The sequence below is a fragment of the Nesoenas mayeri genome (genome assembly GCF_963082525.1).
Source record: "Nesoenas mayeri genome assembly, chromosome: 3".
Taxonomy (NCBI): Eukaryota; Metazoa; Chordata; class Aves; order Columbiformes; family Columbidae; genus Nesoenas; species Nesoenas mayeri.
In genome coordinates this window covers 95929882-95946370 of record NC_137544.1, presented here as the reverse complement: position 1 = coordinate 95946370, position 16489 = coordinate 95929882, and the positions used below count along the sequence as shown (strand labels likewise).

At 38.3% G+C, this 16489-nt stretch overlaps 1 protein-coding gene across 1 annotated transcript in view; it reads right to left on the bottom strand.

Annotated features, from left to right (window-relative positions):
- Positions 1–16489, bottom strand: part of HHAT (hedgehog acyltransferase) — a gene marked incomplete at both ends in the record, with an annotated part of 150751 nt that overhangs the window by 52142 nt on the left and 82120 nt on the right. Inside the window, one exon of the mRNA XM_080341463.1 lies at positions 10744–10888. Within this exon, the coding sequence (XP_080197589.1) occupies positions 10744–10888 (145 nt within the window). The remainder of the gene's footprint in view (positions 1–10743; positions 10889–16489) is intronic.

Here is a 16489-nt window from a genome sequence, read left to right as displayed (position 1 = left end):
GCTTCAAAGCCTAAGTTAGAATTTGCACAAGGATTATTATATTTGATAGAAGGCTTAGCTGTGGGTCTAATAAAAACCACATGAAAGAGGGCAGAAATAATGAAAATCAATAGTTAGAAGCATGGATGCTAACAACACCAAAAACCCTATTATGATATTTTTTGGTTTTCCCAAGCAAGCTGCAAAAATAAGGAAGTAACTTTAAAAAATAATCAGAATAACTAAATCATTTATTAACAAGAGAGCATATTTTTTTGCTTAAGATGCTTAAATACTGGCATGCTGCTCTGTAGCTAAAAATGACTCACACCATTTACTGCTAACTAGTAGAATGGTCAGGAATACACAGGTCTGGCAGCTTAACAGAGATTCAAGGAAAAAAAGACTTGGGTATCTCAACAACTGTCAGAAATAAAACACATCTTGTTAAAGCATGGAGAGCTAAGACATTTGTAAGAGGCTTTTAGGATAGCCTACTAACAGTGAAAATTCAACACCTAGGAAGATATCCACAACCTAACAAGTCACAACTGGTTTTCAGTGGATGCTCTCCTTATATTAGGAAATTTAGAAACAGTAAATGAGAAAAGGGAAAGATAAAATGGAAGACAGTTCATTAAATAAAAACTACCCTAATATTGGAAGTCTATTACTTTCTTGGAAGAAACATTCTTGAGGAATTTCCCTGCTCTGAAATGTATAATTATTTCACTACAGATTGAACAGCAAGCAGCAGATGTAATTTGTAACAACAACTGGGAACTCTTATGATGATCTCCAACTTTACAACTGGATTTAATACATTAATATTTATTGCATTTATTTGGTCTAGTATCTCAGCTACATACTGTCACCTGCACACACGCGCATATGCACTAACAGGAAAATGGAACATTTCTAGGATTACTGAAGTTAAGTTTGCCCCACCGCATGGGGCCGTTTCTTATAGGGTTTGATTAAGTCCACTGAAGTCTGATATATTCCAGTTTGGGCATGAACTTAAATCTCAACTACAAACAGTAGAACAGTAGATCTTTGTGGAGTGGGATCAAGTGCACTAACAAAACATGCCACAGCACACAAGTTAGTAAGAAACATGATGACAGGAGCTAGAAGACATTTCACAGAACTGTCAGCATTTATGAGGGTGTAAGTCTACAAATTTTATCAAATATGAATACAATGTTTTGCTTTCTCCCTCACAGAAAAAAAAACCCAAACCAAAACCCTACCCAAAAAACCCCAAAAGACAATGAGAAAAGACCTAATTAAATCAGTCATTTTTCCGCAGAATTCTTGTACTTTCAGTTTTTTTATCCTTTACAGAAGTGTCTATTTAATTGATGGTTGAAATAAATTCATTCAGAGATAAAAAGAAAGATGCTACAATAGTCTGAGACAACTACCTTGGTTTGTGAATAGAGAATTACAGACAGAACAGCATTAGTGTAAAAATGTTGCCTACTTATGCAGCAGAACTGGGCTACAGGGTAATAAAAACTCCTGTCAAGCTTCCTCAGTGAGAAAAATAAGCTCTTAACTGCTTTTCCCTCCTGTTGCACAGGCAACCCAACCTTTAGAAGAGGATCAGCATCCTCTGTGGCCCATGCACCTTCACAACAGAATTGTTAAGAGCATGTCTGACTTTCTGCCAGAGATGCAAGAGCCAGAAGGAACACAGCTTGAATTTCCCATCTCAAGCTGATAATGCAGGGTTGGCATTTGTAAAAAAAAAAAGTGTTTTTTCCTATAAGCTGAGAAAATTTGATCTAGTAGGCTCCAAGTGGCAGTAATTGTGGAACCCCACAATGCGGTTTTAACATCATTTTTCAGGAAATAAACAACTTAGAAAGTTGCCATGAAAGTCTCAATGATTGCAAAACTAAATACAGCTGGTGTTCCAGTTCCTGCTGTTATATAGTTACTTTCTGTATTTGGGAACTGCACTCTCAGTAAGCATTTGTAAAAAGTGAGAGAGTCAGGACTAGTTCAAATCTGAAGACAGATGAAAGGAGCTGACAGAAGGAAGCAACAGGATTCAATGATGAGAAAGAAGCAGCAGCTACAAGACTCCTGGAAATTTCTGAATAGGGGAAAAGAAGATTGCATCATTCTTCAGAGAACTTTTTTCAACTGTTGTTAAGTCTTCGCTGAAATTATGGCTCTTACGAATCAGTGGCATGCTTGCCACCACATCCATGAGTTCATTTCTGTATAAATTTCCCAATAAGCACAGTGACACAGTAAGTATTAAACAGCAATTCGAGTATTTTATATGAGGCTATGTTACTGTGAGTCATTGTGAGACTCCTGCTGTGTATGGCAAAAAACCCAGGACAATGAGAAGGCAAAACTGTGAGCATCCTCTGCCCTCCTAAGGTTCTTGTCTGGGCTATTTTGCATGGCAAGAGGCAGCAAGTGCAACAGGTGGGAAGAGAAACAGCCACGCTCAATATGGGTCACTTCTTCCCCTACAATATAAGGCCCAAACTGTCTCTTCACTCTCAACACTGAGGATGAGCAGGACCTGGAGTGGGAAAAAAAGCTGATGGTCCTCAAAAATTACTCTTGCTGGCCATGCATGGCAAAAAAGATCTGGCGTAGCCACAGGTACCTTCCCACCTTCCAGTGTTGCTTCTGGAAGCAACAACACTGCTCCCCTTGGCAGAGTCCCTGCTGGTTAACCTGGAGCTCACAGGGGAAATGAGGAACGCTATTCCTGTCTTGTTAGCAATTCCCAAAGAATGCTTTCAAGAAAACGTGGTTTCAAGGGTATTCCTACCTGGCCTGTTGACGTGTCTGTCACTGTACGTTATGTGTATAAGGACCCAAAAGAGAAAGGCATTTTAGAGGTGTACAAGATAATTTTTTTAAAGAAGTTCTCCCATTAATTTAATAACCATTCCCATCCTCTTACTTCTTTGCTGAGCTCTGCTATAGGAATTACAAGCCGAATTACATGTTAACAAGCAGTCATGTGGTCATAGCAATTTTAAGGTTTTTTGAGACAAAAACTAGTTTTATTTTTTATGTTCATGCTATGTTTAAGACATCCACACATTCAAACTACTTCAGCCTCTGAAACAGCACATACTAATCTGCTACACCAGTAAGACATGCATGTTTGGTGGTATCATTCATTCCAGCTTTCACACTAAGCACATCACTACCAGCAAGGCGTGGACTTGGCCAACCCACTACACCAACTCTTCTTCGTACCATCCTACACTTGACTGGCATAATTCCAATTATAAGAAAACATCGTATGAATCTTGCCTAAGTAATTTGTTAAATAGCAAACCTGTTGTCTGTTTATAAAAGAGCTGTACATTGCCAAGAAGGCAGCACAATGGAGGAACTACCCCCCATTTTCTGTGTGCCATGTAGTTTACTTAGTTCTGTAAGTCACGTAGAACACAATGCACAACAGTGAACGCTGCACATGTAGCCACAGTGTAGACTCTCCTGCATTTTCTGTACTTGTGCAAGCACTAAGTAAAACAAAGGCTTTGACATGGTTTGTGAGAGGTAAGTCCTTTCCGACTGATTCTGACCCTGCGATCATATTGATCCCAGCAGATGTGTCTGCACACATTCTGAGGCTTTCCAAATAGAAGGATCTTTCTGCATTGATTTGATTGCAGGTTCAGGCCTTGAAATTATAAAGACAAATAGTAAACTTTTGAGATCCAACAGGAGCAGTTGAATTTAAATGTGACAATTCTCCAACAATTTTCACATAGAACAGAGGCTCAAACCAACAGAAAACAGCAGAACATGCTTTATTGTTTCAACTCTAAAGAAACCCTCCCAAAAGTGTGAATATTTGCTTTTATACAGCTCTGATCCTTTGAGAAGTGAAGGGGAAAAATATCACTGCCTCCTTATTACTGCAGACTAAAATTTCTTTTTCTTGGTATTTTGCCAATTCACTTCCCAATGAACTGTACCCACCAAGCAAGGTCACATAAATGATTGTAAAAACAAGTTTCCTTTGTGCATGAAGAGGAATGGATCATTTTTAAAAATATGACATCTTCAGTACTATTCCTGCCACTATGCAATATTTCTTTAAATTATGCAATCCATCAATATAGCATTCATAAATGTATTTTTAGAAAAAATGAACTTAAGTGAGTTTCTGCATAAGAGCAGCAAGTGGGATTTCTCAGTGAAAATCTGGAGGAACAGGAGTGCTGCAAGACCATATGCCAGTTACTCTACAGCAGAATCTTTGTTCCACCTCTTTTTGTTAGCTTCTTTCAGTCCTTAAAATGAATTAAATCTGCTAACTAAGCTAAGTAGCAATATTCAGATAGCTTGTGAAGGGAGAGATGCTGTCATATGAACTGCTGATCATCCTGATATGTTTTCTTACACTCATTATTGCAGCAAATGAGGCATATGATCAGCAACACATCTAATGGGCAGACATGGCCTTACATGAGCCAGAATAAAGCATACAACAACTGATACAGGAATCTCTTGCCTTTTTTTATTATTGACATCTCGCACATGGAATTAGACAATAATGAAGTCGTGGTTTTCAACCACTCAACCACTAACATACAAGTAACTTTTTGTAAAAAAAAGGACATAGATTCACTGTCTTCAAAATCAAGTGCAAAATTTCTAATGGTAACAGCAGTCCAGGATGGTGTCTTGAAGGATCCTGATACCCTTTCAATTCTCAATTCATTCACTACGCGATTTACATAAAATAAATGTAAATTCTGAGAATAATGCAATAAGGTGCAAATATAAAAAAGCATCATTTTAATTTAATGTCATAAGATGATGGTCTACTGTTTCTGCCAAAGCAAGCCAAAAATTCCACATTTATGCATGTTATACCAAACTCCTTGGCTCACTCAAACATCTGAATTTGTATGCCATTATCACGGAAATTCTCACTTGCAAGTCAATGTCTAAGGTGTCTTGTGAAACACAATCTGAGGTAGTGATGTACAGCTGTGAAGAAGTCCAAAGCCTTTCTGCCTCCATAAACTAGGTCAAGTGATGAGAAAACGTCTTTTCCCTATAAATTAACCAAATAACTGAATTCTGATCAGCATAAAACACAATTTTGCTTCAAAGCAAGCCAAAAGGGACATATGGATGCAAAATAAAGGCTTCACCATCTTCAACCAGCAAACAAATACTAGACATTGAGAAATCACTTTAATTTTGCATAGTACCATTGGTTTTAAATGCTCTCAGAGATTTATCAAATGAAATATTCATATACAGCACTATGCACTTCATCCTAAATACTAGAAGCGAAGACCAAGTATGAAACCGCAAATAATTTCAGAATCCTCCATGAGAGTATTTGTCAGCAGTTTAAAATTGCACCATGATTTCCACTAAATTGCACCTTTAGCCCCAATACTATGGACGTTTTTCCCCATCAGATCACCAAACTTCACAAAGAAACTGTTACCAAATGTTACTAAAACTGCATTTTTTAAATTACCATGGTCCTTAACTTACTGCAGAAATATAAATCCAAATAAAAATCCTAGTGTTCTGTTCACAGATTTCTCTTCCATGTAAGCAGCTGTATCTGCTGATAAACCACCTGGAAAAAACAGAGTTTGGAACAGGTCTGGGACCATTCAGAGGTTCAGTATTTTCTACATTGCTTGACAGACTTTTGTCCACATGGACACTGTCCTCCAAAGATGGCAATCAAACAGCCTCCCTAGGTAATGTGTTTCAATACTTTCCCCATCTTACAGTTTGAAGATTTCTCCTACCTCCACTGAAGCTTCCTTGCTACATTTTACAGAGTTTTTTCGTTCTCCTGACCTCTCTAGGAATACAGAATAGCTTGGTAATGTTTTCTTTGAAGAAATGTCTACATACCTATTTCTCTCCCGAATACTTTCCTCTCAACACAAAACAACGCCATTTATTTCACGGTCATGGCTCCTAGACTTGTGAAAGATGTTGCTGTAGTTCCCTCTCCCTATTTGTCAGATGATAACTATTTTTTTTAAACTGCAGTAACCAAAACTGGACATATTTTAACTTTAACCTTCAGAACATCATGTAGGAGAAGAGGTTATTTTATGTATTTTACACTGCTGTCAATGCATCTTGGTGTAAGATCTTTTTAGTTGTAAGCGGTTCATGAACTAAGTTTGCAATCTGGTAGAACAGTCAGATACTGCCCATTGCAGGACTTCTGCCCAAGTGTACTCCTGTGGCCAAGGTGAAATGCACTCTTAGCTGGCTGTCTACTAAAGGACACCTTCTCAAAGGTTGGACATTCAATCTAGTCTAAACTAGCCTATACAAAATGCCTCTGAACTCAGTGAAGAGTGACAACGCATCTCATCCCATGCTAAGATAGATGTATTTGGGATAAACTGCCCTCAAGAGAGACACTCCTCACAATTTAGCAAGGTAAATTGGATACTCAAAGTACTGGTTTATAGCTAAGTTAAATGACAGCTGTCCAGTTTGCAGACAGCTATTCAAAGTAAAATATGCCTGACACACACCATGTGCTTTCCTCATCGATCTGGGCTCTCCACCTCACAAGCCAGAGAAAGTGGAGGAAGCATTTTATACTTTTATCACCCAATATACTTGTGTCCCCTCCCAGCTTAATGCCTTTGGCCATGCTTGCTAAGGTAAGCCAGCCTCTTAACCGAAAGCACTGCACCGTGCTGGTCCCAGGAGAGAGCCCTTCCAAAGAGAACCCTGCTCATTGGAGCCTCTTATTTTGAAGCGAAGGATTAATTAATTAATTACCCTGAAGACAGGATGAAAACCAGTTTGTTAGGTAGAAGACATTTCTCCTACTTTCTTATTAGAATGACACCGTCTCATATGATAAAGTGTTACTAAAAAAAGTCAGAGCAAATGCTTGTTGTAGGAACTGTTTTCTTTGTAAATAACTTATGTGTCCAAATTAACTTTTATAAACAAGTATTAAGGCTGGTCTGAACAATTTAAGAACAAATTTAAGAACAAATACTCATACATATAAGACACACACACTCCTGCTCTCGTAATTTTGACAATAGTGATTTTAATGATGCACAGAAATTAATTTTAAAGCCAGATAAATATAATTTATTTTTCACATGAGGAAAGCAAATACTAAAAAATACTGCTACCTGGCATGCTCAAATATAAGTTCTCCTTGTCAGCGGTATAGGAGCTGTGGAAAGCACTGCAAATCAGTTCAAGTATCAGTCAAGTGAGACTTCTGGGAAAAGAGGAGGGATTACTATGGCATGGCAAGGGGCATTGCAGCACGCAAACCCTACCACACATGAGAAACTACTTCTTCCAAATCCTGTTCCTAGAAAGCAATCCACAAAGCTTTGACAACAAATGTAGCTCACTTGCACAGTCCTCCCTGCACTGACTATGCTGGCCTGGGCTCTAACTGCTTTCACACCCATGGCCTCTCCTCCGCACGCTCAGACAACTGTATAGATTTTTTATAATATTCAGTCTTTGCAAAAGAACACAATAGATCCTGTTCAGTAACCGAAGAGCAAAACTAGAAGTGCATTTCATACATCTTCAGCTTCAGTAAAATTTCCTTTTCAGAGTTAGCCATTTTAAATTTTCATCACTGTCACACGCATGCTAATGTGTTCTCCAAGCACTGGTTTTTAGACATTATACAACAGAACTTGTAATTTCTGACTACAAAGTGCTACACGTTGGGCATTTAGGACTTTAAAATACTTATATTCTGAGGTTCATTTACTTGCTAGAGCTGAAAATGCCATGCTCAACACCTAAACCTGGAGATCTGCTTTCTGCTCTAAGATGCATTTTATTGCTCGAGTTTAGCATATGTTCTTGACTAATTTTGTTAGGGACCTATATATGCCAATTATATTTACAAACTGAGAAATGCACATCTATTCTCTTCTTCCTACCTGTATACGCACAAAATCTCTGTAGATATAACTCTGTGGAACTTAAACAAAGGAAAGGAACTGACTATTCTTTGCAGCTGATGCCGGGTGGACAGCTTTCTTTCCACAGCTCTCTACTCCTTACCTCCTTATGTCACACGCTTGCTGCAGAGCCCTCTGCTACCTCAACTAATCTCAAGTCTTGCTGCCCAGGTTGCTGTGAATATACAGATATCCTCCAAATGCAAATGTCTACTCTCTAGATTTGGTTTTAGAGTCGTGCAAAACCCTGCTTACATTTCCTAAACTAAGATAAATTTCAAACAGATCAAGAGCAAGAGTAGGATTTTTATATTATAGCCTAGAATTCATCAAGTATCTTCTCTATACTCGACCCAAAGCTAAAAATTATTGACTCAATTTAACTAGATACATATCTACCACATCTTAGTAATGTAATGGACATTATAATGTTGCTTTGTCTACCAAGTGCAAGGACACAGATTTGGATATTATGCAGAGAAGTGGTTTGGGAGTCCCTTGCCAGATTTCTGAACTACTCTTCACAAGACAGTGATGGGAGATCAACATCTGTTTTCATCAAAGCTCTTCAACATCGTAGTGCATAAGATACTTAATGTTACTTCCATCACACCAGAATTATAATTTAAAAATAAAAACCTACACCAAACACCCTCCTGCCTCACAGAACACCCACCCACTACCACCACCCATACACTTCTTCAAACAAGACAGGCATATCCACATTTAATTTTTTATGAAGGTAATGACAAAAAATTGAGTTGAAGACAAGCAGCTAGATCATCTCATCTGTCCTTGGCCTAACAAAAGAATGCCCAGAGAGTATATATGTAGTATTTAGTATGGTCTAAATATATTGACGAACTGAATTCACCAGAACAGTGAAAGCTATACACAACTTGATTTAGCTTTACCTTTTAGTACTGCATTCTCCAAACACATCTCCTACACACCAGCACTTAAATTTACTCTAAATTGAAGACAATAGTTCTGAACAATCCTTCTGGATTTGACTTTCAATGCGCAGCAATTGTTCCACAGTAGGAAAACCACAACGGAGCAGGAATGTTGATACAATAAGATCTTAGTGGGTGTTTCAGACACATGAGTTGTTAGAATCATAATGCAGTAATAGAATATACTCAGTCATCTGTGTGATCAAGCTTAACACTGAGATTTCTACTAGTAGAGTATGAGCTGCACTAAGCAAAAGCTTTTATGTTCTAAAAATAAAGCTAATTTGATTAACACATGGTGGAGACAAAGTTGCACTTGACTAAACTAATTTCCTATTCCTATCTTAGACATCCAGTACCTAATACTGAAGTAACTAGATGTACTCAAGCTATATGCAGAGCAATAGGCCAAAGAAGTATTAGAGAATAAAACCAAACCAAACCAAAACCCACAACACCACCAACCCAAACCTAGAAAAACAATCAATAATTGATCTATTTTAATTAATGTTCTACTTGCTAAAACCCCAGCATTCTTCCAACTGCTAACCCTTCTGAAGAGGAATGCTTACTTTCTCAGTTTATAATACACAAACTGCATTAAGAAAACAATCCTGAAGCGGACAATTTCACTAGTGCTTTTTTAAATTTTTTTTTTTTTTTTTTTTAAATTTTATTTAATTCATAGGAAGTGATGTCTAACCGTACTTCTGAACTTATTCTCTCAGATATTTTTTTTTTTTACTGAAACTATTAACCAGCTAACTGGGAGGAAAAAACAATTTCAGAGAAAACAAAGCCTTTTTAAGAAAACAGAAAACAAATCTTTTATGTTTTAAGTGCAAAAACCAAACATGAACGAGTATTTCACCCCATCTTCCCAGCCCAATATTAACAAAAAGCTTCACTATATTTTATGCTAAAAATGTACCTTTCCTAGGGCTGTTTGAATGTTTTTTTTTTCTTGAGTTCAGAAGAATAATCACTGAGTTCATGCACATAACTTACTCTTTAATACTTTCATTATTTTGGGATGCTAAAGTAGGACCTTGGAACCTCAGAGCTAAATATTAAACCACTGCAAGGAACAAGAGGGGGAATACTGCATGAAGGAGCAATATACAGTGGTGGTCTTTCTAGGAGAGCACTTCTAGGCACAGAAGCCTATTACTATTTCCCTCCTGAGGAAGAAATATTCCTCTACAAGACCTTTATTTGATGATGTGGGGCTCTGGCAGCAGTAAGAACCTCAGAAGAAAACTGTTCCTGCTTACATTGAGGTCTGGAAAAACAAACAAACAAGACACAATTGGATTTGTCTCCCGAGTCAGCTCACAGCATAGTGCTCGCTGCATACTGCTTATTCAGCAACACCACAGCCTGATGCTGTCACCCAAATTCCCCTGTCCTCAATGTCCCTACCCTGACAACAGATCCACTACAAAAAAAAGACTTAATTGTTTAATTGCACTGTATTTTGCAGATCCTATTTACTAATCTTCCACAGCATCTATGGGCTTGGCTTTAGTACACCTGTTCTTATTGACATACATGAAATGCAGAAAAGGAAAAAAGAATGCAACCTGGCTAATTTGTCACACATTTATTATTTGATCTTCAGTAATTTCACTGATAACTCTCTTCCTAGATTTGATGAAAGAAAAGCAATGTTTCTTTGTAGTCACACAGCCTGCAAAGCTATTTAGATTTTGTCAGACAGTTTTTTTATGGTTTCGAACAGCAACAGAAAAACAGTTACTCCCAGTTAGTGGATTGATAGAACAACACAGCTCAGCCCACCCAAGGTAATATTTGGAAAGCTCTGTTATCTAGAAAACACATAAAAATAAACTTGCCTTCCATAAAGATCCTGTTCCAGTAGATTTTTCCAACGTGATTTCCTCCAAGAAATATTAGATTTGATAAAATCAGCATTGCAGTGCTAACAGATGCTAGGACAGCATGAAGTCGACGACGAATTCTTGGAGAGAAGAAACGCTCCTGAGAGGCAAAAAAAAAGGTGCAGATGAAGTTAACAATCCCCATAATTTTTCAAGTAAGGTTAGAAAAAGAAATTGCAGTTACAATAAGCAACTTCTATACAGAAGCTCAAATCCTTATGGAACAGACCCCAAAGCTTTTAAAACATCTAGCAGAACTCCCACCAATGCCATTTAAGTTTGGGTAAGACTTAATGATAAAGAGGGGTCTTGAATCACAGCTGAGGTTGGAAGGGACCTAGAGGCTGGAGGTTACCTAGAAAGGTGATAAAAGCAGGGTCAGCCAGAGCAGGCTGCTCAGGACTGTGTCCAGTTAGGCTTACAATATCGCCAGTGATGAAGGCTGCACAACCTCACTGGGCAACCTGTGCTGGTGTTTGATTACCCTTACAGTAAAAAAGTTTTTCTTACATCTAAATGGAACTTCTTGTATTTCACTTTGTGCCCATGGCCTTTTGTCCTGTCGCTAAATACCACTGAGAAGAGTCTGGCTTTGTCTTCTTCCCCCCAACAATTATGTATTTATACACATAGGTAAGATGCCCTCTCAGCCTTCTCTTCTCCAGGCTGAACAGCCCCAGCTCTTCCAGCCTCTCTTATGGCTGATGCTCTAGTCCCTTCACTATCTTTGTGGCCCTTTGCTGGACTCACTCCAATACGTCCAGGTCTGTCTTGTACTGGGGAGCCCAGAACTGGGCACAGATCTACACATTCTCTATATAAGGATTTTTTTAAAAATTAAATGTACTCATTGATGAATTTTTGTTGATGGACATAAACAGTAATGACATGCTTCTGGCGTGGATAATACTATCCAATAAGTTCCAACATGGACTAAAGCACTTTAGTACAAAAGAAACAGCATCAAATAACTTCAGAAGTCGTTAATTTTTTGGCTAATTAATAAGACTTCACAGAAAGATTAGAGTCAGATCAGAGCTGGTTGTTGCAATGACTCTTAATTAACAGCTAATTTCATATTAAAGAAATGTAAATACACATGCAGTCCCAAACTTTTTTTCAGTGCAAATACTAGTGCTCACATTTGAGAAGCGTAAGTATCTGTTGTAAAGTTTTTGCTACTGTTGTTGTAATGATACAAATAAATTATGTCTCTCTCCACCATATACTAGTTTACATTTTTCTGAATCTATACTTTGCATTATCATCTGAGGTGTGAGTGCAGCACAGAGACTGCAAGAAGATGGTGAAAGAAGGATGAGAAAGTTTTAGCTTTCTCCAATATTCATTTGTTAGAACAAATTATAAAAAGCATTATAGCACATCACATGGAAGTGTTGTCTCATTACTGCATAAGGAAAAATATCTCAGCCCCAGGCTGAAAGCCTCTTTACATAAGGCCTGAATCTGCAAAAGACCAAATGCTCCATGTGTAAAGTGAGGAGCATTTGCCAGGCATGGGAACTAAGGAAAATACCAGGAGCTTCTCAGCCTTCATGTCATAAATGTTGGCGTTACAGAAAACAGTCTTGTGACTGCAGCATGAAAAAAAAAACCAGCAGCAATTAATCTTTAAGAGCTGCAGCCACAAATTCATGCTCAGATACGTGAAACAACATAAACACATGCTCAAAGCAGACCTAAAAATATATTCCTAGACAACTCAATTGCTAGTTTTGTAAACATCAAAACAAATATTTCAACTGCTAGATTATAAAGTGACAAAACTTCAAATAAATGACAGTTACAAGCATAAACATAAGAATTTAACGCATTGCTGCAAAGTAGATCTCCGGCAAATGGAATGTTAGCCCCAGTCAGAACTATATCTAGTGTATGAGTCAGTCTGAGTCAGCACAAAAATGGGGATAGATCAGCTTCAAGGAAAAGTACTCCCTATCAGGCTGTACACGCAATATAGCAACAGTCAATCTTCCATACAATGGTAGGAAAAACATGCATGTATGAAAACAGAGAATGACATTTTTCTCTGAGAGTTCTGGATCAAAACTAAGGCATCATAAAATAAGGGTAGAGAATATAAGATAATTATATAAATATTCACAGACAACAACAGCTCCTTAGTGAAACAACTTTTTCCCTTTCTAGTACTTTGCATCTCCAAAACTGCCCAAGGACTCCCAAAACATTCTCATCAGTTTATACACAGGCAGAGGATATCTTAAGTTTGTCTAGTCCTGAAATGCACAGTATGAATCCATAGTCCCATATATGAAAAATATATGCCTTTTCAGAATGCTTAAGTGTACATAAATAGATAATATCTTTCAAATCTTCCTACTAAATTCATGCTAACAATTAAGTTTAAATAGGGAGCAGTTATGATCATGGTAGCTTGATCTGTTGTGCTAAGTGTCACCAAATTTACTCCTTTCTTACACCATGCTAATTAATTCCAATTGGGCTGCAGCTTATCTATAGGGCACAGTCTATCATCGGATCTAACTTTCACTCTCCCTTTGTCTATCAAACTTACTCATCAGCTCTGTAGAGGAAGTTTTAATCCGGAAAGGGAAAAAAAAAAGAATCTTCTGGTAAAGCTGTAGAAAGAGGTAGGGATGGATAACCCATTGGACAGCTGCTGCTGGACTGCATCTTCCACCAAGCATCTTCCACCAAGGCACTGATTAGACCTGGTGAGTTTGTGAGGTCTGCCTGTTTTGCAGTCTAAAGCAGTATGACTAAGGCAAACAACATGAATACCTAAAAAAGCTCTGCTACTTTAAAAAAACACCAAAAAACATTAATGCTGTTACTAAAAAAAACCACAAAACAAAAACAAACAAACGAAAAACAACCAACCAACCAACAACAACAACAAAACAAAACAAAACCCAGGTATCGCATATAAAACATCACAATCTACAGAAGTGCTATATGTTAAACAGTACAAATTAACTGCAGTACAGACAATAAAAGCCTTTTGTCATTTATAAGGTATAAGAATCATAAAATCATAGAATGTCCTGAGTTGGAAGGGACCCACAAGGATCATCGAGTCCAACTCCTGTCCCTGCACAGGACAACTCCACAGTTCACACCATGTGTCTGAAGGTGTTGTCCAGTCTCTTCTTGAACACTGCCAGGCTTGGGGCCGTGACACCTCCCTGGGGAGCCTGTTCCAGTGTCCACCACCCTCTGGGGGAAGAACCTTTTCCTCATGTCCAACCTAAACCTCCCCTGGCACATCTTCCTGCCATTCCCTTGGGTTCTGTGGTCACTAAAGAGTAGAGTTCAGCGCCTGCCCTTCCTCCTCCCCTTGTGAGGAAGCTGTAGCCACCATGAGGTCTCCCCTCAGCCTCATCTTCTCCAGGATGAACAAACAAAGTGATTTCAGCAGCTCCTCATATGTCTTCCCTTCAAACCCTTCACCAACTCCGTGTCCCTCTTCTGGACACTCTCCAGTAGCTTAATATCTTTTTTATCCTGTGTTGCGCAGACCTGCACCCAGTGCTCCAGGTGAGGCCGCACCAGTGCGGAGCAGAGCGGGACAATCACCTCCTGCCCGGCTGGCCATGCTGTGCTGGATGCACCCAGGACACGGGTCCCTCTTGGCTGCCAGGGACACTGTTGGCTCATGTTCAACTTGCTGTCAACCAGAACCCCCAGATCCCTCTCCACAGAGCTGCTTTCCACCATCTCGTCCCCCAGTCTGTATGTACAACCAGTTTAAGAGAAAAACAGTTTAGACAAACACTGAAACCTTTCTGGATTTTTCTCTAGCTAATTTCCATTAACTTTGCTAGGCATTGATCCAAAAAACAGTAAACATCTTCCTGAGAGTCTTTGATGTCAATGCAGCTTTTACTCAGCTGCAACAAAGGTAAAAAAAAATATAATAATAATAAAACATTCTTTAAATATCTCATGTCATCTAGAAAAAGCTAACTATTGAAGTACCTGAGCAGCTATTGTGCTCAAATTAATACACTGGAAGCATTAATTTACCCATGAAAAAGGACTCAGGCTGGCCTAGATAACACATAACAACATTTGTGGTTTAAGTATCTACCAGCGTGTGGATTTTTCTTAATATACAGCAAATTGTTTTCATCAAAGCAGACAAAATTTTAAAAAACTCTCCACGTCCACAACTCTTCATTATGCTATTTAATGCTTTTAACAACATGTTGCATTGCAACAATACAAGCAGCTGCTATGGATTTGTGGTGTTTCTCTGTATTTTACTGCTATCTCCTTCTCTTTCCTCTTTCCTGTTGGAAATACGGCCAGAAGACAGAGTGGCAAAAGAGACCATGGGGTTAAAATGATAATGAATCTGTGGCTGCCTGGATGAAACCCTTATGTTCACATCCTTCCTCCATGTTCCATCTTACTTGTAATCTTGCATCAATACTTGCATCAATGCTTTGTCATACTTTTAGTAATCATGATGACCCCCACCTTCTCACACATTGTGAAATAAAAGTACTGCAGCATTTTTAGCTAAAAAAAAAAAAAAAAAAGAAAAAAAGATTTTAAAAAGATATATTGTTGAAACAGTCCAAAGACATGAAAGACATGTGGCATGACATAGGAGATGACTTACAAAGGTTGGCTCAAGCCACCTTTGCTGGAACTGAATGAAGTTTGGGTTAGTATTCCAGTTCAATTCCTGCTGTGCGTGAAAATCAGCCTCAGATATTTCTGTCAGTTGTTGGGAAAAAAACTCTCTCTGCACATTGCTTGGTCTAGCAAAATTGGGTACCATCAGATCTCTTTCAACTGGGCCTTCTCAGTCATCTTACAAAACTAAATTATACTATCATGTAGTGGGGTACCTTGAAAAGTAAATCCGTGTATACATTTGAAAGGGATGGAAGAAGACAGCCATGAAAAGGATTTGCACAGTCCAAACATTCCCATTCCTAAATCCATCTCCCGTTATACATGCATGTCATATTTAGCCTCTAAGTGAAAACCAAGCCAAAAATAGGAAGCTTGCATATCGGTTGTTTCTTGAGAAAGATAGCTTATGAAGGACAACACGTACCAGAATAGATTGTTTGGGTCAGAAGTCAAAGGACTGGATTAGATGATCTTTCGAGGTCCTTTCCAATCCCTAACATTCTTTGATTCTGTGATTCTGTGTGAAATGGTGGAAGTTTGAAGTCAGAGAGGATGTGGGAAAAAATAATAAGTTCATCTGCTTTGCAAGGTAATTACACCACTGTGAGTTCAAAACAAAAAAACGTGGCAGGAGAAGTGGATTCAGACAGCAGAACAATATTTAAAATAACTTCTCTCTAAGGTAAGAGCTAATCAATAATATATTTGCATTTTTCACTGATTTACAGGACTGTGTAGAACAGTATTACTGAGAGGAATAGGGAGATGAAATTAAGGTCCAGAAATGTTTTTATTGAATGCATTTACATCTTCCAGCTAGCCAAAAACAGAGAAAATACTTTGGAGAATATTTACTAGCATAAGTCATCCACCCCCTCATGTTGAAGTTGAGGAGACACCCAAGACCAAATTCTTTACAGCACTCAAAACTAAGCAGTCCTATACAAAATATCACACTCAAGTGTCCTCTTACAGAAATGTATTCCCCAGTATTTCACCACAGACCCAATCATACACTTTCCTACAGCAACCATTCTTAACCTCGGAACTG